The sequence below is a fragment of the Semicossyphus pulcher genome, unplaced genomic scaffold (genome assembly GCF_022749685.1).
Source record: "Semicossyphus pulcher isolate SPU_LCO1_2020_fin unplaced genomic scaffold, fSemPul1.0.p SCAF_22, whole genome shotgun sequence".
Classification (NCBI taxonomy): Eukaryota; Metazoa; Chordata; class Actinopteri; order Labriformes; family Labridae; genus Semicossyphus; species Semicossyphus pulcher.
In genome coordinates this window covers 3,326,434-3,354,379 of record NW_027211696.1, presented here as the reverse complement: position 1 = coordinate 3,354,379, position 27,946 = coordinate 3,326,434, and the positions used below count along the sequence as shown (strand labels likewise).

General features: G+C 43.3%; 1 protein-coding gene and 1 pseudogene across 1 annotated transcript in view; one reads left to right on the top strand and one right to left on the bottom strand.

Annotated features, from left to right (window-relative positions):
* Positions 1-76: 76 nt before the first annotated feature.
* The window catches only part of LOC138601865 (poly [ADP-ribose] polymerase tankyrase-1-like), a 115,204-nt gene continuing 87,334 nt past the window's right edge, over positions 77-27,946 (top strand). The window contains exons 1-4 of the mRNA XM_069673140.1: positions 77-587; positions 1,973-2,088; positions 5,000-5,108; positions 12,405-12,500. Of these exons, the coding sequence (XP_069529241.1) occupies positions 77-587; positions 1,973-2,088; positions 5,000-5,108; positions 12,405-12,500 (832 nt within the window). The remainder of the gene's footprint in view (positions 588-1,972; positions 2,089-4,999; positions 5,109-12,404; positions 12,501-27,946) is intronic.
* On the bottom strand, positions 26,682-27,302 carry LOC138602318 (small ribosomal subunit protein eS1-like; annotated as a pseudogene).

Sequence of the window (27,946 nt, the reverse complement as noted above, 5' to 3'; positions counted from 1 at the left end):
GCGGAAGTGTGCCTATGCTTGGCAGGAAATTGTCAGCAGTGTTTTTGTTGCCAGTGGGGACTGTTGTGTTGTGAAAATGGCGACGCCTCGTCGCTCCTCTCAGCAGCAGCAGCCAAATTCCCTGCTATCCTCCCCTCCCCGCGGCTCTCCTCTCCCCATCACCCCGCCTGGCTCTCCGCCGGTACCTACCGACAATGCCACCCCGCTTTCCCGGGCTGAGAACAACGCTGACGGTGAGGTAACCCCTGCCTCTCCCACCAGCACCTCCCCAGCTCTGGCCCTCACCGCCAGCAGCAGCAGCAGCAGCAGTAGCAGCAGCAGCAGCAGCAGCGCTAGCTCCCCGACCACTACCGAAGGTAGCGAGACCAGCCCTGGCTCTACGCCCGACTCGGGCAGCGGTAACCCGGGCAGCAGCAGCGGCGGCAGCAGCAGCAGCAGCAGCGGCGGTGCAAACGGAGCATTCAGGGAGCTGTTCGAAGCCTGTCGTAACGGAGATGTTTCGAGGGTGAAGAAATTAGTGGATGCAGTGAATGTAAACGCCAAAGACATGGCAGGACGCAAATCGACCCCCCTGCATTTCGCTGCAGGTAACCATAATATAATCCCCTTTAAATATACGTCACTAACTTCAAACTGTTTGTTCTGCTGGGGAGTTGAAGATAGCATTGGGTGTTGCCTGAACGAAGCTAATAAACAACGGTGAAAAGCATAGTCATTGTCAAAATGTGAAAAGGATAATAATGGCAAAAAATATCAACTGGTTTGAAGCACTACATAGGCCTACTATTGGTCAAAAATAATAATAATAATAAAAAAATTATCTGCAGTATAATGACATTTATTTAACTTTTTTTTTAACAACACAAGCCTTATAAAATGTTTACAGATATCTCTTTAGAACCTATAGCTACACCTGCTGCTTGTGCTTCTTCTAATTTTATTACAAGCGTGTACAAGAATCATATTTTGATATGCTCATATCCTTAGTTGTGCTTAAAATAACAAATGACAGCGTTTAAAAGGCAAGTTCAACACACATGTATGGGCAAAGCAATTCCCCATTTTTAGTTGCTCTGATTTAACAGTGTAATTTTTTTTAGAATTTCCACTTAGTACAAGTAGATCAAAAGATGTTTTTTGCACTTTCATTTGTTGTAAGGGTTTATCTAAAAATAGTGGATAGAAACAAATCTAAAAATAACCTTCAATCAGTGAAAGGCTGGCTGATCATGCAGCTATTGTTTGAGTCAAACATTGCAGCTGCACAATAATTGAACAGTGGCTTCATGGGTTAAGAGAAGGTTTCAAGGCAAACACAAATATACAATAGGCCTACAGCATTGACAAATCCCTATATAAACAAGCGTTTTAATTGCATTGAAGGATGTTTTATATTAACAAAAATACAAACCAATGTGACAATTTCTTATGAATTAGGAACCCAGCAACCCACAAGCAAAACACAGAGAAGACACGGTCGTCTCAACATTTCATTTAAATCTTCACTGTAGTGCTCTGTAAGCGCTCGTCTACACTTCAGCTCTTCAGTTCCAGATTGTTTTTAATCATCAGTGCAGACAAAATGAGATAAAAAGAACAAAAGGAAACACACGCACAGATGTTGTAGCTACATCTCTGGCTCCCTAATCTTCAGCAGCTTGAACAGGAACAGAATCTCGAGTCCCACGGCACATTTCGAGTGAAGACGTGGCAAGCTTCAACTGCAGGTGGTTACCCAAACAGCTGCTGCGTGTGCCATAAAAACAAATGAACAACTCAATGAATTGAAAAAAAGTTCACTATTAACACACGATCAGGACTTAAAACAAACACGAGTAATGAACCTGCTCGAAAACTTTCTGATGGACATCACAGTTCAAATGTTAACCTAATCTCCTCCCCTCTGCCCTCCCTCTTTTTTCCCCACCTTCCTCCCCATCTCCCCTTTCTACTCTTGCTGATCTTTTCTCAGGTTTTGGGCGGAGAGATGTGGTGGACCACCTGCTTCAGACAGGCGCGAATGTGCACGCACGGGATGACGGAGGTCTGATCCCGCTTCACAACGCCTGCTCATTTGGTCACTCTGAGGTGAGACACATCCTCATTTTCATGTACTCGTATGTAGATTCTGTCATATTACTGTTTGGATTCTTTATGTTGCCATTGTTTTGCCTCAGTGTTGCAAAATTGGAATGTTACCTGGTCTATTAACCCAATACTGTACTTAATAATGATTAGGGATGCACCGATACCGACACCAGTATCCGGTATCGGGCGGTTTGTGAGCTTAAGTACTCATACTCATAAAACTAAGGACTCATATTGGTACTCGGTAACGGCAAGTATCCAAATGTAAGTACTTGTACTTGGTCTGAAAAAAGTGTTATCGGTGCATCCCCAATAATAATCATCAATGAACTTGAGTATTTCCATTTTATGCATCTTTCTGCTTGGACCCCACTACATGTCAGAGACAGATACTGTACTCTACTCAACTTTATTTGTGCGAGATCTTAAAGGACGAGTTTGGTATTTTTAAACAAATTTGGGTGTCGAAATGACTCAAAGGAACAAACACTTTTGGAATCGGTCCTGTAGACAGCCTCCGCTGTAGCCGCGATACGGCTGCAATGGCTGCAACATAATCCCCTGGAGCAACTGCGCCCAATCAAAGTACGTCGACTAAAAGTGCCTGTTTTTGCCACTGACAGGCCTGTCACCTGGAAAAGGCATTGTCACAAAGCGGGAAAAGTTAGTGCTTTTCTGAGCTAATGAAAATTGAGTTTTTAGAAATACATCGTTCAGACCGAATGGCAAAGCTGCTAACATATAATGTTGTAGCCTTAATTAGATGGTAGAAGCTGTAATGAGATGGTAAAGGCAGGAAAGAGGGGGGATGGCATGTATTAATTCAGCAGTAATCATAACCCAAACGTCATGTTTGCTAGCAAACACTGTCAGAGACCATTTTACCAAAGACTGAGTCCTGTTTCTTTTGATGGTATAAATACAGTTTGCTTAGATTTGCTTACATTTACTTTAGCGAGGTAATGAATGCAGTATTTGTCTTGTAATTGTGATTTCCCACTTGTGGTATTCTTGTGGTATTGCTGCGTTAACCTCAGTAAAGGATCTAAATACTTACACATCTCTTGTTTGGAACCTTTCTACACATTAACTATGCATGTGTGCTCAGAAACACATTGTTCTGTGAGTGCAGTCAAAGGAAGTATGAGTACCCAACAGGGCAACACAAAAGTGAAAAGGTGTAGGACTCCTCCAATATCCTGCTTGGAACAAAATAACCCCCTGTACAGTTCATACTGTGGTAGAATTAAAAAGATGGTGGGTCATAAAGAAGTTGGGGAGGCACATGAATTGGTGTGGTGGTAAAATCCAGAGTGTCTGTGGGAGTAAAGTGAAACAGCTCTGTTGTAAGAGCAAAAGATACTGAGAAACCTAAACTGTCATTGCTGCTTTGCTATTCTGCTCAGGCCTTTGCATCATGATGCTTTTGAATATCTGCGACAGATGTGCTAATGCATTTTGTCCTCATGGCCATGAACCACAGTGATCAATCTAATGTTTACAGCTTCCACTGTTTTAGAGGCTTTTAGGGCTCACTCGGAGAGCACTTTGCAGCCCTGTCACAAAAGCGCCCTGCTAATGTGATTTTATGATCACGCTGATGATTGGAGATGTGATGAGAGTAAACGCCGTCCAAAGTGAAACCAATCGCTCAGCCGCTACACTGCTGAAACCACTGAAAGTAGTCGTTTGCTGTGCTGTGATGTTTTTTTGGAATGAAGTGTGAATTGTGCACTCTATCAACAGTGTCGCGGGCGGCAGTACAAGGTTACCTGTAGGGGCCTCACTGCCAGAATGAAGTATATCTCTGCTGGATACTGGAAGGGATCTGTACTAGTTTGTCAATGGCTGCTTCTCAAGTCTCTCATTTTATATTTCCTCGCTCGAACTGGAAGTAGTTCCGGAGCTGCCATATTGAGGACCGTTTCGAGGACCGTCTCAAAGCCCTTATCTCTGCTCAAGGGGCGTGGGGCAGAGCGGCCTCCATGGAAGTCTTTCACTGACCGACACGCCCCCTTATTAGATATCAGTTACTGATTGGACGGTACAGCTGATAGGTCTCATGTGAAACTTCACAACATCACCGGAGTTCCATACAGAGAGGAAGAAGCGGACCTTGAAGCCGGCTTTAAACAATGCCGGTATAATGAGTTGGTATTTGACTACCTGGGATGATATTTAGAAATTATTTTCTGTTAAATTTAACTTTAAAAAGGGTCTCTAGTCATGATCAGTTATTTCCCCTGTCATTTTTTATTATGAATGAATTAAAGTGAGAGAGAGAGAGCAGGAGAGTCTCTCTGTCAGCAGGTAACACTTTTTTCCCTGTTCAGTCACATGTGAGGCTAATGATAAAGGAGCGTCAGGTTTTATCAACGTAACGTGATTTCTATTTTTCCCGAAACTTTTAGCCTAATAAATAACTTCCATAGTTTATATGACTCCATAAATGTATTTACTAAATTATTTTGTAATCAGATTATCTGTAGGCTAATCATAATGCAAATAATGAATAAATAATAGCCTAATATAAAAGTATGTGCCAGTAAAAAAGGTCCATGGTTCTAAGCAGGACACAGTATAAACACAGAGTGCAGCCTGTTCTTCATGTGCAGGTGTTTGTTAAACAGGTTGTTACTGTGCGTTATTTTTAAGCCTTAGTACACTTGTGTGCAGACACAAACGGCTGTTAAAGCTGTTTGACAGCTGATCCAGCGGTGATCAGCTGATGCTGTCATCACAAACGGACGTCGCTTCACGTGACGCTTCAGAGGAAAGGACGTCTCATTTGTCCTCAAGTCTCTCCATGCGTCACTGCTGGGAGGGACAAAGACGGAAGTGAGGGATGCATGGATGCAATTTTAAGAGATTTTTTTTTTGTAAGTTAACGCAGACGTTCTGTCGTTTCCAGGTGGTGTCCTTGTTGCTGTGTCAGGGAGCCGACCCCAATGCCCGAGACAACTGGAACTACACGCCTCTACATGAAGCAGCCATTAAAGGCAAGATAGACGTCTGCATAGGTAAGAACAAAAACACACAATGCAAATATTGACGGCTAAGTAAACGTGAATGTGAACCATATGCACGTTGCAAATATTTGGATATTAAAATTCCTGTCTGTGTATATATTATCTCCTCCCCTGCCCCTCCAAAGCCACAACCCGGAGTTCTGTATAATCACAGTCATTTTCAAAGCTATTATAAGCCACCCACAGACGGTACACTATTATTTTCCATTAAGCACGAAGCAGCAAATAAGCTGTAAATTGCAATTACCTTGTTACTGCTTAGTCTTGAACCCACACAGGGGATAAAAAGTGCATATATTTCTTTGTCTCATGAGCTCCCACCGATTTAGTTTTTAACTTTAAAAGTGAAACAGCACCACAGGCTCAGTTCAGATAAGCAGCGGGGGAACTGAAAAATAGAGAGGCTGTATTACCGATCCCTGAGGAACATCTGAAGTAGACAAGATACGCCACAGCTTGAAAAGTGTCTGTGCATTAAGTTTTGGTCTAATCTTTATGATCTTAATGGCAAAGCACACCCCAGTGTGAGCAGCAATAAGGAATGAATACAATGGTAGTCGGCGTCACCTTGCTGCCTGCATCCGTCTGGAGTGCTGGGAGCAACAGCGAGAAAAAGTTGCTCCAGACATTTTTATTTCTCACATAACTGCTGCAGAAAGACTGGGCCCTGAATGCGTCAGCAGAGGGCTTTGTGGAGCTCTGGTGATCACTTTGCACAAGCGTCATCCTGGAGTCAGGAACTGAAATTCACATGAAGGAATTTATCTTTGTTGTCCGACTTTGACCTCAATCGTTAATGCTTGCTTTTGACTTTCAACCTCAACGGTTTTTCGACATTAGAAGCCATCAAAAGGACAGAACAGACAATAATGTTAGACACACCAGAATACAAAGAGAGGACATAATTCAGTATACATGATGATGAGCTATGTTGTATCCAGCTCTGGAACATTTCTATGTTAATAAATGAATTCAGGACTTGACAGATTGACTCTGACTGTGCAGAGCCAGAATACTAACCAGAATACACAACACTATACTTCTTGTGATAACCACTCTACTGACATCAAAGGGCAGATTAAAAACAGCTCACATTAAAAACAGCTAGGTTAGCTGCTAGGTTAGCTGTTTTTAATGTCAGTAATAACAGCTAGCTTAGCTCATTCTAATGTGAGTAATAACAGCTAGCTTAGCTCAATTTAATGTGAGTAATAACAGCTAGCTTAGCTTATTTTAATGTGAATAACAGCTTGGTTAGCTCATTTTAGTGTGAGTTATGTTAGCTTGGTTAGCTCATTTTAATGTGAGTAATAACAGCTCGGTTAGCTCATTTTAAGAAAGCTACAGACTTAACGGTTGCTATGGACGCAGCTCTTACTGTGAGTGTTTTTAAACAGACATACAATCGTTTTTGAATTAATAAAATAATTTCCAAATCAATATTTTGTGTCAAATAATTGATTAAGTAAAAAGCTGTGTAATAAGCGGGATAATGTGTAGTGAGCAGGTTAGACCCTGCCATCTCAGAGACCCTGCTCACCCTGTCGGCGTTCCATTCTGCAAAAACAGCCTGCTCACTATACATGATCCCTAACTTATTCACTTCTGTGAGTGCAGCTACTACTCCAGGATTGTCCCTAGTTACATGTGACACTGTAACATCACTGACTGTGTCAAATTCATCTTTGCCGCCTTACCTTTAAGACCTTCCTTTTAAGTAGCTGTTTTGCTACCTCTAACTGTTATGAGGCCACACTTGGTGTATTCATGCTCTACAACAATGCTATGATGCGTTTCGGGGCCCTCATGTCATTGAAGGACAACTCAACCTGTTGTCACACTCTGTTCTGATTAGCTCCGTGTTATAAGAGTTCTCCTGAATATTCAGTCTGATACATTTTAAGAGGATTATAAACACGTTATTCGCTCGCAGTTCAAAAGGCAAATATTTTCAGGTCACATTACCAATTTGGGAGATAATTTGTAAAGCTGGCACCTTCTCTGCTCCCACTCCGAAGTAACACATTTCACTCCCCTCTGGCACAAAGGAGCATTATACTCCTGTCCTTGATGTCAGCGTCCTTGACTGCAGCAACAAGCGGATGTTTTTCTGCATAACCAGAAGCCAGCAGGAAGAATACATATCACCATGAAGGATTTTGTATCTGAGTTTTGCTTGTTTAGAAGTTGATTTTCATAGTGCACTGAAAGGATCTGAAACCAGTTCATGTAGTACATTTGCTTCAGTGATGTTGTTTTCTCTTTTGAATGTCGTTAGAACTTGTTTTTTTTTTTTTTTACAAATCAGATAATGTAGCACTGGTGGTTTATATTTTATTCCAACGTGACTCACCATAATAATTAGCTTTGAGTGCAGCAAAGCAGTCCTCAGCTAGTCAACAAGTGTAGGTGTACATATTCAGAGCATAAAGCTGTAAACAGTTGCCTGAGAAGTCCTGTGCCGGAGAATGTTCAGTGAGGGTAAACCAACAGATCAACCTTCACATAAAGAACAGCATCAGTGGTTAGAAGTTTGTTTTGTCTGCTGCTTGCGACTGAAAGCTGACTTAGCAGCATCTTTACATCTTCATGTCCAATCTGCACAGATACAAGCAACCCAAGTTATGTAAACAAATATCACATGACCCGTAGGGGCTTGTTTATTGGACAGTTTTGGGAGCCTGTCGTCCTGCCAGGTTCGAGATTTGGCAGCGGAATGAAAGTCAAATCGGCTCTGATTCGACTGTAACTTCAGCTCAGCGTGATGGACGCTCTATCCTCTTCTCTGGTGTTCAGACAACTCGAGTGAGAAATTAATCTCTCATTACCAGACCTGCATCTCTCTTTGAGGTCAAGGACTCTGAGGAAATCACATCAACAAACTTGGGATAAGAAGATCTTGTAAAATCCTCAGGCAGTGCGATTGGCTCTGAATTTATTAAGAACTGTTTCCATAAAAGACACATTAGTATACAGTCTGTATAGCTGTGTCCTTACTTGTCCTCAGTGTGTTATTTACGACTCCTCCCTTTCCTGGCTAATTGTTCATCAAATTTCCCCAGATGTCTGTAAGGTGGACGAGATGGAGGGTCGTCATAGTACTGCAGTCAGTCTGGGCATTGCTGTGTTTATGTGAGCCACATAGCTGTTGTGTATAAATACATTTTAATAATATCTGCTTCAAACATTTGAATGCATTTTGAATACATTTTATTATATTTAATAAATAATCCTATTGTATATAGTTTGGCGGAAACATTTCAACTGCCTTGTACTGCGGCTCCAAGTGAACAAGAGCAAGAAGTATTTAATTTTAAAGTGACAGCACCACATTTAGTGTGGACTAAATGCTGCAGAAAAAAATAACAGATCACTGCAAAAAAACTATTAAAAAGGTTTGTGTTTGTGTAAAATAAACTTTTGTTTTATTGTTTACAACATTTCTCACTACTTCCAAATAAAATATTCTCATTTAGGGCTTTTATTTGCAGAAAATGACGTCTGGTTAAGGCCATGTCTACACTTACACAGGTATTTTTCCCTCCTACATTCCCCTCCCAAAAACCCCTGTCAGCACAAGCAGCGAAACCACAACAAATGCCGTCATAACAATGCCACACCAACAGGCAGCGATGTAACCCGGTCATGCAAAGAAGAAAAAGAAAATCGTGGCCAATCAAAAGTGTGAAAAAATCTATTGCCGGAAGTAGTGCATCCCGACGCCTCTGTTCCTCAATATAATGGACAAGTAACTGTACATATATACGCTCACCGGCCACTTCATTAGGTACACCTGAAAAACCTAATGTAATCCAATACACCAGCTCAGCCACAAGATTTGCTTTCATGTTGCCTGTAATGTCTTTTTTCTAAGCTTTCGACTCTCAACAAAACAGAAGTCAACAAAAACTAAACTTCATAAAAGCAGAATCCATGGCAGTGCTGTTGTATTGAACTGCATTAGATTTTTCAGGTGTACCTAATGAAGTGGCGGTGAGTGTATGTGTAAACATGTAAAAAGTCCTGTTTATGTCACGTCGTAACCCTAACCCTAACCATACCCGTGTACGCGTAGACAAGGCCTCAGATAACCAACAGATGCAAAAAAGATGTTTTTCAGATCTCGACATTATTTTTAAACAACAGAATATTAATGTTTTAATTTAGGAAGAGTCAGAAATTAATATGTGGTATGGTTTTTATGCATCTTGGCATGCTCTCTATCAGTTTGTCACACTGCTATTGGGTGGTGTTAGGCCACTCTTGTTTGATGGCTTGTGACAATTTATCTTCCTGTTGATCACATTCAGGTCTTCCAATGGGGTTCACGTAATCTGGATTGGGCTAGACATGTGAAGGGATATGCTAATTTAAACTGACAATCTGAAGATCTCGGTTTCATTCTCCCTAGAGGCAATATACAGTAATTTTAGGAGTACACTTCCCAATTTAACCAGCCGTCCGCGGTTGGCTCCCTTTCTTATGGTTGTAACTCTTGATTGCTCGCTGACAGTCGCTTTCCTTTTTAGACTGTTTGCCTTCATCTGAGCGTCGAATTTGTTTCTTTTTCTTTGGATTTTCACTTATTTTTTAAGTTGTACCTGTAGTCATCGATCTTTTCTTTGTTTGTTCAGCCATAGTAGATAACTGTTTACTCGCAACACTTGCAGAGAGCGGAAAAGCAGCCGCTCAGCTCCGCCTACCCTCTCTGGCAGACGAATGTCGCCACAGACACGCAGTCCATAAAAATACTACATACTTTAAATGCAAAGGCTTTCATCAGTGGGCCATAGACATTTATTTGCATAAAGTTAAATTTGGAGTGGTCTCTTGTTTTTCGAAGAATTCTGAAAGTTTTGTCGAGACAAGATCTCTGCAGCTCTGCTTTTTAGTTAATCTGTTCAATTTTTAACAGCAGTCCCAGCACAGGAAAACGATTGCTTTATCTTTGTTATGTAAGGTGAATGTTTGACTTTTGCCCAAATAAGTGCCCAACGTAGCTTTTTGTCGAAGTGTTCCCTTGTGTTTCGCTCGCAAAAAGCCACTTGAAGAGACTAAATATAAATGTAGACGTACAAAGAGCCATGATGAAGTTCTCTCTGTGAAGCAGCTGCAGAAGATGTACAGACTGCAAAACATCGCACCTGTCTGCAATCTGACTTCTGTTCGTTGCAGCTTTTCTTCTTCAGTTGCACTCTGTCTCCATGACGGCAGCGGTACTTATTTGCAAACCACGCATCGGAAGAAGCAAGCTGAGAAAGTCTGTAAATGTCAGGGTTTATCCAAGTTTTGCGCGTTTGTTTAGGCTGCTTAGTGATTGCATGTAGACATTGTAGGTAGTCATGGAGAACCGTTGCAAATCTGACATCATCCTGATAACAAATCCTCTCCGAAAAAGGGATTTAGGTTGTTCAGCGCGGGCTTTTGCAGGTATTACAGGCGAGCCATACATCCGAGACAAAACTGCAAACACAAAATTAGAAGCTGCAGATTGTGAATGAACGTGAAGCAGCGGCGCAGAGCGGATTGTGGGATTTATGAACCATTCTAACCTGTGTATGCGCCCGGGTGTGTTATGCTGTCTCTCCGCCTCACCACGGGCGTGTATTTACTCTCTCACTGTTTGCTATCTGTATCAGCGTGTGCTCGCTCATGTGTGTATGTGTGGGATTGGTGCAGAGCTAAATCATATTTTTGTTGAGGGGTGAGTGGGTGACTAAGGCCTGCGTCAGCGCCGGGGAAGAGACACACACACACACACACACATGCGCATGCTCGTGCACATACATCCACACGCGGGGCCCGGCTGTCTCCTTCTTCTCGTCCTCCCTGCTAAATCCGAGCAGCGTAGTTTGAAGTGTACACAAGTCAAAGGGCATGTGCGCCGGGAGCTGCTCGGCAATCACAACAGTGGGTGCAATAGAGAGGAAGGCGGTGAGAGTATTGACACTGCCCCCCCTCAAAAGGGCTCATTTACAAAAAACCTGAGCGCAGGCTGAGTTTGTTATTCAGCTCATACCTGTTCAGTAGTCGCATGATTCTGCCCTCTCATCTCTTCTCCTTTACTCTTCTGTCCTGTCTTTTTCTTTCCTCTCCTCTTCTCCTTTCCCCTCATTTCCTCTCTTCTCTTTTCCTATCATCTTTTCCCATCATCGTATTTTCCTTCCTCTCCTCTCCTCTACTCCTTTCCCCCCTCCCCCCTTATCATCCTCTCTTCTTTCTGCTCCCATCCCGTTGGTCCTCTCATCCTCTTTCCTCTTCTCACCCTTCATGTCATCTCATCTCTTTTCCCTTCTGTTTTCCTTTCTTCTCCTCTCCTCCACTCCCATCTCCTCGTTCGTCCTCTTCTATCCTTTTATCCACGCTTTCTCCCCTTTCCTCTCATTCATTCTCCTTTCTTCTTTCTTCTCCTCTTTCCTGCTCTTCCTTCTTCCCACTCATCCTTCCTCCTCTCGTCTTTCCTCTCCCCTCTCCCGTTTTTACAACTCCCTGCCCTCTCTCCCGCTCTATTGCACAAACACTCTTGTTTTGTTTTGCTCTCTCTCGCCTCTTTTCAGTTCTCCATCTCTCCCATCCTCTCACCCCCCCTCCTCCTCCCCTCTGCTCTCTCATCTTGCTCTCCGCTGCATCGCTCAGTCAGTTGGAGAGGCGAGAGTCTCTCCACTCGCACCGCCTGCCCGCCTCGTCGCTGCTGCTGCCGCCGCTACCTCGATTAGCTGTTGCCACTCGTCTCTCCCTCCCTCACTCATTTTTATTTATTCCCTCAGCTTAACCGTTGCCCTCCCCCCTCCCCCCTTCCTCCTCCATGGAAGTGTGATGTGTTTTGTAGCCTGTCACGTAGCCGCTTTGTAAGGGTCGGCTGTTTCTCCGGCCGTGTGCTGTAGCGTAGCCTTCGCTGCTCTTGTTGTGGCATGTCTGTTTACATCAGCAGCATGGCTCGCAGGGCAGGGGCAGCCAGGGGCAGCCGAGGGAGCAACGATAGCAACAGAGGAGGAGCAGCTGGAGGAGGAAGAGGAGAAGAGAAATGTGAGGCGGGACGTGCCGAAGGGCTGCCAGGGGAGCCGGGGGACACAGCAAGAGGAGGAGAAGGAGCAGGGGGGACGGCAGTGGAGCAAGTGGGAGGAAAAGGTCCAGGAAGAGCAGTGTATGGAGCAGGATGTGGTTCAGCGGCGGCAGGAGGAAGAGGAGCACGGGGAGGAGGAGGACTAGGAGGAGGTGTCTGTCGGGGAGTTTGCATGTCAGTCCAGGAGCTCAGCTACTGTCTGTGTCTGCCCTGTTGTTGTACAGTGTTGCTGCAGCATGGAGCCGACCCCAACATCCGCAACACCGACGGCAAGTCCGCCCTGGACCTGGCTGAACCCTCCGCCAAGGCTGTGCTCACAGGTCAGTGTCCTCTCTGTCTGTCTGTCAAACACCACACACAGGTCACTACATGTCTTGTTTATCTTTCTGTCTGATTGTTTGTTTCTTCTTTGCTTTTTCTGTTCGTCTTTATGTTATTGTGAACATTTTGCCACAAACTTTCCAACAACAGTCACTTCATCATTTTGTCTGAGGCTGCGGGCATCACCTTCTTTCCCCTCCTGTCGGTCTGTCATGCCCTTATTCCGCGGGGCTCATGTACTCCCTACACTTGTTATTCAGGCTCCGTGCGCGCGGTCGTACACGCGTCGGCCACAACATCACGTTTCCGTGGTTTTGCTCTCCGCCTCTACACAAGGGTCAGCTGCGTTTCTGTCTCTGCTTCCTTTTCTGTTCTCATTTGTTTCCTTTCTCCGCTTCTGGCTGAGGCGGCATTCATTGATCAGCTGCTCGATAAACTCCCCTTTCTGTCCGCTTGCCTTTCTTTACTTTCTTTCTGTTCTTAGAAAATAGCGACCGATGCACCTTAACTGAGCAGTTTTAGTTAGATTTCATGAGACAGACAGACTCCTTTGGGTACCGCTGTGGTCTCATATAGGGCACATGGGAAAACCTTCATTGCCATCCTCATCATCATCACTGTCCCACTTGGGTTGAGGCCAGTTCTGCTGCTTTAAGACTAACAAATGAAAGCTCATAGTTTGCTATTTAATTTTCTGTTTTTAACACCAAAAAATAAAACGTCTCCCTACAATAAAAAGCCGAGAGAGGCTTTTACATCCTTAGAAGCACACCCCAAAAAAAACATCCATAAAGTGGTGAGAGAGCTTTAGTGGCCGACATGGGACCCTTAAACTTTGCAGTGAAACCCAGACTAATTACTGGTCCTCTCATTGTTACAAGCTCGTACAGGCAGCAGGACTCATTACACTTACTCAGTTGCGGAGGAACCGCTGGGACACAGTTACAGCCTTCCAACAAGGAACTAATTAAAAATATATGTCTGTTCAATTATTTGTAAGATATTTTTTTTTCTTAGAGGGCTGAAAATACAGACATAGAATAATTTTTGTGTACCTGTGTACGTGCTGGCGTTGTTTAATGCCGTCTGGTGACTTGTGAGTCCTTACCTTCCCTCTTTCTTCCGATGGGAAAGGTTGAGGATGTGGCTTATATAGAACTAAATTACTCCTGCTTCATGCGGTAGTTAAGAGCATTTTAGATTTCGTCCTGCGTTCGCTGCCTCCCCGTTGGTATTGACACAAGCTCTAAATCAGTTGTCGCAATCCCGATTCCGTGTTTACATCATCCAGCCCGTGTAAGGCCTCTGTGCTAAATGAGATTAACTCCAAGATACCACAGCGAGGAGCTGTGCAGTGTCAAAACATGGGGCGGGGGGTTTTCACTGCAGCCATCCTCTGAAAAATTATTGTCCTTGCCAGCCAGAATTGAAATGAGTTAGTCGGATGCCAGAATTATTCATTATTGCTGCATATATTGCAGTTTGCCCCTTACCCTGTCTCAGTGTCACCAGTGATACGAGTTCAACAGTGCAGCTGGCACTGAAACGTGATTCATGAGCTGTAAAGCTAACAGTGTTAGCAGAGGTCTCATTTAATTGATTGTAGTGTATATATGTGATGGAAAATGTTTACCAAACTTAGTCAAATGCGTTATATAGTATAGTGTACATTAGGGCTGCACTATAAATCGTTCAACAATCGCAAGCAAATTAAGTGTTGCTCTGTGCTAAACGAAAACTCATCCGCTAACACCCAGCTTTTTTGCTTAATGGGAAAGGTTACAATCGGCATTCAGACCCGGGTCAAATGACTCTGCAGTAGACCCAGGTAATTATCGCCTCGATCAGCAATGATGGGAACACAAACCCAGAGGCGACACGCTAATCTCCGCCCCCTTTCCGACGCGATACTGCGACACGCACAGCTACAAATTCAGCCCGTCTCCGTCGCAAACGCCGAGTTTGATACATGAGTCATATGTAGGAGTCGCTGGGATTAAAAAGACCAGTAAGCTTCTCTTTTTGGCTGCACACCTCTGTGGCCGTTATTTCACACACCAAAACTACACTTCTTCCTGACACGGTCAAAACATCCGCATTTTAACAAGATGGCGCTGCTGTTACCATGGCTACTCTACGCCTCCTTAAAGGGAGCGTGTCAGAATTTATTGTGAACTGTGTAAGTCCTATAACACTCATAGTCCCATCACAACAGTCTGTACAAGACATACTTTCTGGGGCATTATGCCCTTTTGTCCTGTAGGGTCTGCTACAAAGACCTAACCACCGTAACATCTTCACTGGCTTCCATGCTGCTTACCAAAGAGTATAATGTAGGTTCTTAGTGCGTACTATTGTTCACTAACTCTGTTTCCGGAGCGTTTGTGACATCAGACGGTGACACAGCAGAAAAAAGACAGAGAGGAGTATACTCCACTGGCAATGGGAAAAGAGACAATTGGCATTTATTAGCGGATCTTCCCGGCTCTGACGGCTCTGCTGTCTCAGATCATGTTGGTGGGATGATCGAGGCAGACGTTTCCTTACGTGAGGCAGCTTATAAGCAAGGGTCCAGCACCTAATCCTGGTGCTTGTTAACGCTGTGGTCACATAAACGGAGCGTTCACGGAGCCGACGTGCTGCTGAGTGTTTACTTTTAGCAGCTTCACCTGCAGCGAGCACACGATGTGAGGTTGTGTGTGCCGACAGGAAGCAGTAGACGCTGAGCTTTCGCTTCAAAAAGTAACCATCACCGAGCTGATCAGGCTACTTAAACCTACGTTTGAACACCGTTAGAGATGGTAGATGACATACCGTATAAGTTACACAACTGCAGCCTACAAGTCTATTTGTATTTATTGTATAAGGAAACGTGTCGCTCCACCTGAACTCGCTCTACTTTTACATAAGAGTGTCAGAGTCTCTGAACCAAGTGTGATAAAAGTCAGAGGTTTCTTTTGTTAGAAGAAAATAGACTTAAGAGTCTCAAACAATAAGTATCATTGTTAATTGTTTGTATGGAAAAAAATATCACAGAACAAAAAGTTATTTTTTCCCAACATCGTGCAGCCCTAGTATATGTAGTATGTAATGATTCCAGGTGGCTGATAGCATCAACAACAAACAGACTGAGACTGACTCAAACACAGTGCTGCTTACAAATCGGAGAGTACTCGCTGCAGCTTTCTTCTGTTTGTTTATTGACGGCCCACACAAGCAGAGGTCGTGACAGAGCATGAAAGATGGCTCAAACGTGGCTCGGAGTCTATTTATCAAAAGAGGAACAGAGAACTCCTTCAACAAAGCAGTCAGTGCTGTGATGACTTTGAGCAGAGGCTTTTTAACTGTGAGGTCTCCAGAAGAGTTGGGTCATACTGTGTGAAAAAACATAAGAATGTAGTTACTTTAGTTTCTGATTTGGCCTGAAAGAGTGAGAACTCCTGGCAGCAGTGGCTCCTACACAAAACTCATAGAGGCTATTAAGGTGCTTAAGCTTCTTTTCCGTGCGTTATACTGTTGTCAAATATGAATATAGGCATGATATATATATTTTTAGATACACACTGACTTACACTCTTCCAGGATATCTTTATCTCAAATTTTTCATACGGGCAATTTAGAGTCACCAATGAACCTAACGAGCATGTCTCTGGACTTTGGGAGGAAGCCGGAGTACCTGGAGGGAACCCACGCATGCACGGGGAGAACATGCAAACTCCACACAGAAAGGCCCCCAACGTCCGAACCGGGATTCGCACCAGGAACCTTCTAGCTGTGAGGCGACAGCGCTAACCACTAAATTATAATCAACAACATTAACCTGCTCGTGTTCATTTCCTTACTAATATTGAGGAAAGTCAGCCAGTGTACACGCTGACTACAAATCGGCTGGCGTATGTAACTAATAAATATATAAACACTTTCATTCATTCAGTGATACACAGGAATCTTACCTTCAACCCTGATGGCACGCCGACACTGGCGATAATCGCAGCAATTAATCCCACCCTGGCCTGCAGCTAAGAACAAATGTTGACGCATGTGCACTTTGCAGTACAGGCCCGATACCTTTTATTATGTTATTTTAGGTTGCACTTGTTACTGTTGAAAATTAGGTAATGCCGGTAAACTGCCCTCATTTCATTCTATTTCACTTGCTGACATATACATTTAGTATAATTTACACTATTTGCATGGATTTCATTTACTACCCTCAAAAATCTATTTTTTTTACAGTGTAATATTATATTATTTGGGCCCAATGTCACTGAAAACCATTAATTTGGTCTCATACACAGGACTGACATGTGAAGTAATCGTAATATAAGCCATTAACTAGGCCCATGATGCAGATCCAAATCCCCTCCATCACACTTTGTGTCTCTTTACCTCTGAGAACCTTTGGGAACCAGCCGAGGACTTTACATTCATTTGTAAGACAGAGAGAGGTTTTACCTCACTAGTGACCTATCAACCCAGGATTTATATCTGAAATGGAAATACATTTAAGCAGATGTATGACGCTGCACTCTCTGGGTCTTATCTCTGTACTCTAAGAATCCAAAACCTCTACAGTGGGGAAAAAGGGACGTGGATTTACAATGTATAATTTACAAAAGATTGGCCTGTAATAGAACTTCTTCAAGACATTTGAACTTGTTCTTCATAAAGCAATGGTTTTGTTTGAACAACATCAGCTAACTGGAATGCAGCCTTAATCAATCACTTACACCTGTGCCATCTCCTTTGACATATCCAAACGTCCCCTGTGATAAAGGCTTATTAGCAGGTTGCCACATACACAGAAAATCTGACTAAATATTCGTCGTTAGTCTCGGCTCAAGCCTCCAAAACAAGCAGATGGGTGCGTTTTGAAATTTTAATGAAAAAGGCAACAACGACTCATTTACAAGCACAGCTTAATGTTATCTTCCATTTACAACATCTGCTCTTTCCACAGGCATCCGACGGTGCATTCAGGTGAAACTCAGCCGTTATCAGAGAAACCAGTTGATCCATAACACCAGTGCTCCTCCCTCCATCAGTGTTCTCCTCAGTCTGTCGTTCAGCACTGACACTTTTTACCGCATCTTGTTAGTAAAGTGAATTATGCTTTTAATGGCCAGCACTAATTACCTAAACTATCGCCCTGTTACATTGTCTTTTCACCCAGAGCCACCCTGGAGTGATTGCACTGCTGTAATTACTGTAAGCAGTGATGCATTCGACACAGTTCTCTTAAAGATGGTTTCATTACTGCGGACATCGTAAGGTTTTGGTAAAGGCTGCGAACATATACGATAATATGTGAGTCTGTGTGTGCGCTGTTAGCCTCTGCGTAATCTTCTATAGTGACACCCTGCATGTGCCTTTTCTCCCTGTCCTATATGTTCTGTGTGTAAGATTTAGAGGTTCTGCTCCATTCCTCATCTCTGCCGCAGGCCGGCACAGCTTTCAGCTTCAGTCTGCTGTGATGGAAGTTTATATTGACCCATAAATTAGCTCTACTGCCCTGCCACATCCAACAAACTGCTCCCAGAAATGATAGACCCTGTTCTCTGTTAGCTGGAGATGTGAAACGGAAAGACAGAAATTCTCCCTCTTTTTTTTAAAGCAGCTTCAAACTCTCCTCACACTGCATTTTCATTAAGTTTATCGCTGTACAGTTTGTTTACCCTATCAGGATGAAAACACGTCAGGGGAACAAGGCAGGGCAGTGTTGATTTTCAGGTCTTTGTTCAGTTCCTATTGTTCTCCCCTGATATGCTTTTTGGCACGCACACACCGGAAATTCTGCAGTTTAGTTCGGGAATAAAAGGGTATTATGAGATACCACACCAGGTGGCAGACTCACATGTACAACTGTTCTTCACTTCCCACATAGAGAATTTGATGACAAAGGCCTGGGCGGCCATTGTTTGCAGAAGTACAATACGCCAGAAAGGACCAGCTCCAGGACCAGCACCAGAGAAATAAATGAGCAATTACATCTAACAGAAATGTAAATTCTTCAAAGCTTAAACTAAATCTTGGAGGTAAAACTCCTCATTTTTCTATTCTGCTTTTGTTGTATAAAAGCCTGCAGAGTTTCAAGTTCATTATATTTTCCTTATCGGGTTACAAAAGAGGGCAAACACAGATTTGATGCAAGATTAGCTTATCGTTAAATGTTCAACGGCTCCTTCTACATCCAAATTAGGACACCAGGGGTACACAACATTTATCAGATGTTAGAGCAAGGTCTCATTTTTAAACCATATTTAAGCTTGTGTCAACTTGAAGTAGGGCAAGGAATGCTAGATGAATAAGCATTTTGTAATCAAGTCATTTTTCTACAACCACATCTTTTGATTAAAAATTCCATCCAACCATCCATCCATCCATCACCTTCCACTTACTCGGGGTCGGGTCACGCTGTCATCAAGCAAGGTGACAGAGCAACGTTTTCCAATACCTGCTGGGGGATCCCAAGGCGTTCCCATGTCAGACGGGATATATAATCCCTCCAGAAAGCTCTGGGTCTCCTCCCAGTTGGACGTGCCCGGAAAACCTCCAAAGGGAGGCGCCTAGGAGGCATCCTAACCAGATTCCCGAACCACCTAAACCAGCTCGTTTCAATGCGAAGGAATTTCGTCTCTACTCTGGATGTCTGAGCTCCTTACCCTATCGCTGAGCCCAGTAACCCTTTGGAGGAAACTCATTTCGGATGCTTGTATCCGTAATCTCATTCTTTTGGTCACTACCCAAAGCTCATGACCATAGGTGATGGTTGGAACGTAGTAGATCGATGGTAGCTCAAAAGGTTTTCCTTCAGGCTCAGCTCCCTCTACACCATGACGGTCCACTACAACGGCCGCATTACTGCTGATGCTGCACCGATCCACCTGTCAATCTCACAATGCATTTTAAGACTCCGAGATACTTAAACTCCTTCACTTGAGGCAGAGACTCACTCCCCACCCGGAGGAGGCAATCCACCGTTTTCCGGCAGAGAACCATGGCCTCAGACTCGGAATTGCTGACCCTCATCCCAGCCGCTTCACACTCGGCTACAAACCGCCCCAATGCCTGCTGGAGGTCCCAGTTTGATGGAGCCAACAGGACATCATCATCTACGAAAAGCAGAGATGAAACCTCGTTCTTTTCTCCCATAATCCAGCGTATGGGCTGGGTTATGGGTGAAAAGAACTAGTTGTACGATGTGCTGTCCAGAGATAATCCATGTTGGCCTGTTCACACTAGCCATATGAGTTTTGCCGATGGTCTAAAATATATCCCACATATCAGACTGAAGGTTGGTAGTTGAGAGAAACACACAGCAATAGCGTTAAAAGCCCTCTGGGAGCTACCAGGAAACAAAAGGATCACTGGGAGGATTTTTCTTCCATCCGTCTCTCCTGTCGTTAGTGATTGATCTTCGTCTGGTCGGAAAGCCTTGATTAGGACACTTTCATCAACTTGTTTCTGCCCTTGACGATTCTTTCCCTTCTCCCCTCATCTCTCCACCGCTTCCTTTCTTCACTCATCATTTACGCTGCTGTTTAATGAGCTTGCAAGTACAGCATGTACTCCATCCCCCCCTCATCCTGACATCCGCCCTGTGTCGCTCTCTGTCCCTTTGACACATCGTCTATACTCTTTGTCACTTTGCCCCCTGCTGTCTCTCACCCGTCTCCGGCTCCACACCAATCAGCCTCTCCATCTTTTCCCTCTGACTTCTGTCATTTATTCTCTCTCTGCTCCTCGCTTGAAATGTCTCACTCTGCCTAATCCTCTTTAAGCCTGTGACAGTAACATGATTCCAGAGTAATATCAGTCTAGCAAGTACAATTAGTTAATCTGTTGGTGCATCAGAGACCTCAGTTAACCCTGTGACACCGTGCAGCTTCAACATGGCACCTGTGTTCAGAGTTGGAAGGGGGAGGTTAGTGATCAACATCACTGCTCACATTTATCTTCTTGACTGAGGCTGCTTTTCTCTGCTACAAAGTTCTCTTACTTTGTTTTGTAAATAAGATGTTTGTTTTAAGACTTGCTGTAAAGAAATTAAAGAAATATAGATTTTCTTCATTTACAAAGAAGTCGAAAGATGACAGAATAAGTGATGAGTGCTTGGGATAAACTTTGAGCCATAAAAGGGGAAGCGAGGGGGGTAGGAGCGTGACTAAAGCTGCTTTCCCAGTGGTCAAAAAACACGCTAATACCTGCTAACAGCCGGCTTTTTTGCTTAGTAGGAAAGGTTACAATCGGCATTCAGACCCAGGTCAAATGACTCTGCAGTAGACCTGGGTAATTATTGTCTCGGCTCCGATCGGCACTGATAGGAAGAGAAAACCTGTGTCAACACGTTAATCTCCACCCCCTTTCCGGCGCGATGCTATGCTCCGTCGGTAACTTCTGCTACTCCTTGTTGTCTCGGCTACAAATTCCGCCCGTCTCCGTCCGAGCAGCGCTCGAACATCGTTCCAAAATTGTCGGCGCTGAGTTTGATACACAGACTGTATGAGAAATAGATACAATAAAGACCTAACCACCCGTAACATATTCACTGTTTACTAACCCTGTCTGTTGGTGACGCAGCAGAAAAGAGACCGACAGGAGTATACTTCACTGGCAATGGGACAAGAAACAATCGTCATCTATAAGTTGCTCTTCCTGGGCTTGAAAAACCTGCTTCAATGCGCTAATCTCGGTGGGAAATTGTATAACAGTAAAGCTGTTGCACAAAGGTGGAAAGTTATTTGTTTTGGGTATTCGCAACTTTTATTATAAGAACCAAAGAACATTGATTAAGTGATGGAAACAGGAAACAGGAAGATTTAAAGTGACAAGGTTAAAAGTCTACAGCCATGCTGGCAGCTGTTGGTCACGCAAATTGGTGCCTCGAGGTGAATTCTAAATGCTCTTAATAAAAATGATAACATTCTGATTAGGCTGTAAGTTGTTATCTTGACCATGTTTACCATCTTACAGCGGCTTCACACTGCACAAGTGAGCAGTGCGTGGCGGTCTTCACTTTCCGGCAGTGCGTGTCAGTTGCAGAACGTCTTCATTTCCGTTTCAGTGTGCATGTTAACAATGTAGAGCCTTTAAACTGCCTGCATGAGCTGCATGTCTCATTCGCTGCTGCAGCACCGTAAAATGTGGAGAATTGGTCGGCGAGTGGTTCCCAACCATAATACACTGTGAAAATTATATGTGGAGAGACATATTGCCATCGGGTCAGCAATATTAATACATGGAAATTAAAGTATATCAGCACTTCTGGTATGCTTTTCAAAGTAAAAGCCCAATCAGGCTGCCCTCGTTTGTACACAAGGCTTTTATTCTGATGTTTTTTAGGGCAGTTGTTTGGTAGATAAAGTCTCTTACAAGGGTCCTTATTGCAGTGCCAGTTTAATTTGCTTTAAGAAAAAACATAGTCATAAGTCTATCGTAGGCCATAAGTACATTATGTTAATGAAAAGTATTTTTCTTTTGATGCATCTCTTTCTTTGTCTTTCTCTCCCTAGCTCTCTTCTAATAAGGCGGTTTTTGCAGGGTTATTTGGGGTATTAAGTACATTTTTTATATTTGTAGTATTTGCTTCCCCTTAAAGACCATAATTCCCCGGCTATAGGTTCTAAATAAAGAAAAGAGGCGTGTCCAGGGGCGTGTCATTGGTGCAGATAGCTCAAACATTGTCTGCAGTAACCGCAACACAGACGACAGAATGCTGTAGATGTTTTTATATGGCTGATATTGCGACATAAAGCTGCAAAAGTACTTTCACAAGAGCACGTCTGTCACTTAAATGTATTAAAACCAAATTAAGATGATGCAAGAATCACACTGTAGCACTTGGACTCTTTGGTAAACGTCGCTGAAATTACATAGGGTTTCAGTTGCTAGTAGTAGATGCTGATTTGTCTTGAATATGAAATTTGGAAAGTGAGCCTCAGGAAGGAAAGCAGATGAAAAATAGCTCAATGAGAGTTTGAGTAACAGAAGCTGGTGGAAAATATTGTAATAGCCCAGGTGTGTAATCTTAATCTATTTAGTGTGTCAGAAAAGTGTGTTGTTTGAAAGTCCAAAGATATTCTGGATATACATTAAAGTCAGCTTTAAAAAGTTGGCCGAAACATTTGGATTCAGCGACGACAGGACGTGTGAAATATGTGTTCATTACTAAGAGTTGCTTACGATGCTGTTGGTACAAGTGATGTACTCGCTGCATAGAGGTGTCACTTAGAGTAGAAAACCACGCCCACTGGACAGCACTGTGCTGCTTCATCATGTAATGACATCAGCTGGCACCAAAGAGCCGACAACAGGAGAGAAAAGTAGAAATTTCAATTGTCTTAAGCCTAGAACAGTAAACGGATAAGAAGAGGGATTTTTATGATTCCTCTAATCATGATGACGGCAGAATAACAAGGAGAGGGAGGGACTCTGGAAGGGATAAACTGACATGGAAGAGAGGTGAGAACAGAGAGCAAGAAACCAAGTCCATTAGCTGCTATTAATTACCTCTGATTGGTATTCACAGACTCGCCGCTTCTGAGCCTCAGAGAGATCAATTCTGCTCTCTGGATCAGAGTCAACACACACACACTTGTTATTCCTTTGGCAACTCTTATTTAAACTTTATTTTTGCATACAAATCTGCTTTCTGATGTCATTTGAAAAGAGTTTTTGCTCCAACACAAACTCTGTGTCATAAATAAACCAACATGGACTACATGGCTGAATAAACAAGCGCAAATATGTGACAAAACGTTGACTACCGGGCCGCAGTTTCTGATGTTGTCTCTTGTCTTTCGTCCTAAAGCTGCTCATTAAAGCAGAACGAAACACAACAACTGCGTCGCCGGTTGTCACATCCGTGCAGGTAAACTCCGACGTGGGCATCAGTATGAGTCTCTTGTACAGCAGGAGGGAATCGCAGGATGTGTGTTCTGAATTGCTATCCCCAAACAGGTCTTCAAATTTTTGCTGATTAAATTGATCTGATCTGAGGGATAGAATTCGAAATGGGACACCTACAGTGCCTCTGTGAAAATACTCTTTGATTTGCTTTCTCTTTTTATTCTTTTTGATGCAAACGAAAGCACACACACACAAACACACTTCTCAGTCTGGTTCAGAAAGCGCAAGGTAATATCTGTGTGACCTTTCAGCAGACTGCTGCTGATAGACAGGTGAGTAAAGGTCCAGAATTCCCTCTTGTGCCAAACAAGAATATATATATGTGGGATAAGAAAGCAGCTGAGGACAGAAGAAGAATTTATGAAGTTGCTACTATGATATACGAATGATAAATGTGAGGTTTTTTTTCAATGATCTTTCCTTTACTGGAGGAATGACCTCTTCAGCCCATGAAAATCAATAGACTTATTGCATCTCATCTTATTAATCCTGTAAAGCATGTTGAACATTTTCAGCTCTGGAGACCAATCAGTTTCCTGAAATGAATAAACAGAGCATTAGTCTCACTTAAGCAACCTGCATGGTCACAGTCGGCCTCACGCTCTAGCCCTTTTCACAAATGCACTCCTAACAATTTCCAGAAAATTTCAAGGGGGGTCAGGTGGCAGAACATTACGTGAAAAGTATGCTGCAGTCGCCGCAACTGGCAAACAATTTCGGGGTTGGCCCTCCCAGCCAGAAGCTTCCGAGCTTCTTTGAATGCAGACATCTTTCCTTTTGTCGTCTTGTAATAGGAATGGTTCATGAATTTCGAATATTAGAATAGTCATTAATTTAAAAAAAAATCAAAAAGTTCAAGCGACTGTTGTTTCATCTTAAAAATATCATATTCTATTGTTTTTACCGACACCTGGTTGTGATGTGGCACTACCTTTTGCTTGAAATGCCCATCCCTATCTTGTAAATCATTAGGGCTGGGTTTAAAAAATCGATTTTTCCGATTCGATCGATTCTCATTTGAATGACCCAATATCGATTAATAAATCTCGACATTGATCTTTCAAAATATGTGTAAAAATGTGTATGTGTCTGATCGCTCACATTTCTGAGCGCTCCTTAACGTAGCACGACTCAGCGCATCCCCCCGAAACACGGCAGTGAGGGAGACATGCCCAGACTCGTTTACTGCAATTACTACTGAGACATCAGTTATCGCCAATGGACTCTTTTTATCGTGTGTGCGTCCATAAATATGTAAGTTAGTTTTGCACTGATGTTTATGTAACTCTCTGTAAGCGTCACCTTTGGCCGCGAGTGTATTTTCAACATGTTATACAATATGCCTTTCCCCATAACTCTTGTCTCGTGTGGTTTTGATCTTCGCGCTGTGAGATCTCGTGGCCAAATGTTGCGCAAGTTGAACCCCAGTTCGTTTAATCAAACCATGAGCCAGATGTACAGACTGATAATCTGAAACTGGAAAGCTGTCTAATTCACAACATTTTTAATATTGCGTTGACTGCTGAGTGTTTTTCATGTTAATTCAAAAGTACTTGATGTAACTTCTTTGGGGTCAATTCTTCTTGTAAACATTAAACATTTTTATAATGCACCAGGTTAGAGGTGCATTGATATTGTAACTGAAATACCCCTAATGAAAATCGATATTGAATCAAATCAAATCGAATGGAATCGGGACCTTGTGAATCGGAATGAAATCGAATTGAGAAATCCTTATCGATACCCAGCCCTATAAATGATCCTTCTACTTCAACCTTGGTTGTTTTCACTCATCCTGTTATGTGTTGCTCTTCTGGTTTTGCACCGGTCGCGTGATTTAAACTACATCACTCTGCTCACTCGCTCAGGATGAATGTTCCTATTAGCTGCTGCATTCACACATCGGCTCACCTCGACTTCTTGCAGACATTTCCAGGGGAGGCAGGCAATAAAAAGTGTGCATAAAGTTGGGATGAAAAATTCGTCCATTTGCGTTCACACATACAGCCCGTCTGGCCAATGTCGGGAAGTGCAGTGAATGTGTGAAAGAGGCTTCTTAATTTCATGATCGTACTTGATTTCTGAGCCTCTTGAAACTTTCTTGTCATAGTCCCTCAGAAATGTTGTTAAAGCAGTGTTCTTTAGGCTTGGTTCAGACGTGACAGATTCAGTATGTCTCCCCATATGGAGCAAGTTTTCAGCTCCATGTCCAGCTGTAACTTGGATCTTCCTCCGTCTTCTGTCTGTCACAAAAGCAGAGTCTGCAAAACTTGAAGAGTGAACAAACGCGGAATCAAACAACTTTGAGCACATTTTTTTGTCAAGAATCCCCCCTGTCATCTTGTCATAGTTAGCTTTTCATCCTCAGGAACGAGTTACCGAAGGCAATAATGGGCTGTCACCGTTGAAGAAACTGCAGCTTCAAGGATAAGTTGATATGAGTGGGACAGAAAGAAAAAAGAATCTCTAGAGAATAAAAACAGCTTTCAATCGTCCTGCTTTGCAGCGGTGAAGAGGCTCTTTTCTCTTACTCCGCTTTGTTTTCATTTAGTTATTCTCCTCCTCTTTTAAACCATTGGGCTTTTTAAGTTGGTTCCTTGTCAAACCTAAATCACTAGAAGGATAATTTATGAGTGAAACTCGGGGCTGCAATCATCGACTTTCAACTGCCTTCAGTTTGCAGACAGCAACTTACAGGACCACTGACAGCAGTGCTCTGAACAACGCCGTGCCTCTGTGCTCAGACACATTGATGAAGTGCACAGACTGCTGCAAATTACTGCAGAAGATCCCCCTCCTGAAAGCAAGAATATTTGCACTGTGGAAGCCTTTTGAACTCCTTGACACTTTCCCAATGTCTCCCATCAGTGAGTTAGCTCGGAAGAACTCACCTTGACAAGATATACATGCATGGATGACTCTTAATGACTTTTCCCAGACTTACTGAAACCAAAGAGTAGAGGGACGTGCTGTGACTGGAATACCAACCTACTGGGATAATCTGGACGTAAAAACATGAAATGGACTGATATGGTAAATGGACTGTACTTATATAGGGATTGTCTAGTCTTCTGACCACTCAAAGTCCATTTACACTACCTGTCACATTCACCCTTTCTCACTCACATTCACACACTGATGGCAAAGGCCTAGGTGCCAATCTCTAATCAGGATCTATGGACATTTATAGGAAGTAGCAATTAGGGGTTCAGTGTCTTGCTCAAGGACATTTTTTGGTCATTTACATTTTTTATTTAATCTGCCAGGTTGTTTTAGACGGTCTCCTGGATGGGGAGCTCATAACCATCATCCCTTTCCACCTTGGCTCCAGTGCCATCACGAGAGGCCTATGCTGCACTGCCAGTACCACCCTTAATGTGGAGCTCCATCAGTTTGCCCAACTCAAACTTTGGCTTCTTAAGGATCTTGCGGACCTGCTGGTGCTTGGAGTAGGAGGTCTATCTGATGTGGTTGGTGTGCTTCTTTGTGAAGCCCACGCAGAAGAGACAAAGAAAGTAGCTGTTAGTGGTCCTTATGTCCACATGGCCTTTAATCACGGTCTGCCACTTCTTGACTAAGGAGCACATCTTGTCAAGGGTCAGGTCCATGCGGTTGAAGTTTGTGAGGCAGTTCTTGCACTGAACATCCTCAGTGATGAGCTTGCGGAAGGCCCCCTCGTCGTTCTGCAGGTCAGCAAGGCTCACCTCAAACACATCCATTAAGACCATCAGAGGAGATTCTGGTTCCCTAAGTCCTGGTGACCAAGGTCCAAGTTCGACCAAGTTTGAGGATGTAGAACATGGCTGGTGCCTCGATATCATACCAGTCCTTCTTGGAAAAAGGGCACCTTTTTTGCCACCTTTGATCAGCCTCTTATTCTTGCCGACTGCCATGTTGGCTGCAGGGAGTCTTGAGCTTGCTCAAGGACACTTTGACATGTGACTGTAGCAGTCAGGGAAGACCAACTTTACCATTGAGCCACAGAAGAAGACAATGAACCCAGGTATCCAACTGATGGCCAAAGACGGACATAAAACAGACTACAGTTCCCCCCTATATTAAGACTAGGACACTACTTTGAACTGTTAACAAATCTCAGGGAGACAGAAATTGAGAGTTCTGATAAGTATGGACAAAGAAATATTGTGATGAGTTTGAGGCAACAGAAAAATGCAAGAAATGTACATATTGGAATAGAGCCGGGGGGAAAACACCTAGAGACAGTCCAGCACCTGTTTGTGGGAGATACTGCTATCAGATATGTAGTGCCTTAGGAAGGTATTCCTCTCCCTTGAACCTTTCACATTTTACAGTGTTACAACCTGAAATGTAAACAGACACATTTTAGCTTTTTGCTGCTTGTTAAACAAACAAGAGCGGTCCAAAAATTGTCCAGCTGTTGGTGCGCCTGAAAGCTATTGGTTGTTGCTTAGGGGTTTCACGACAAAGCACTCGAAGCTTTCATATGTTGACTTGTGAATCATTCTGAATACCATGTAAGACCCCCAGTTTAAAATTCTGGAATATTTTTAGTTGG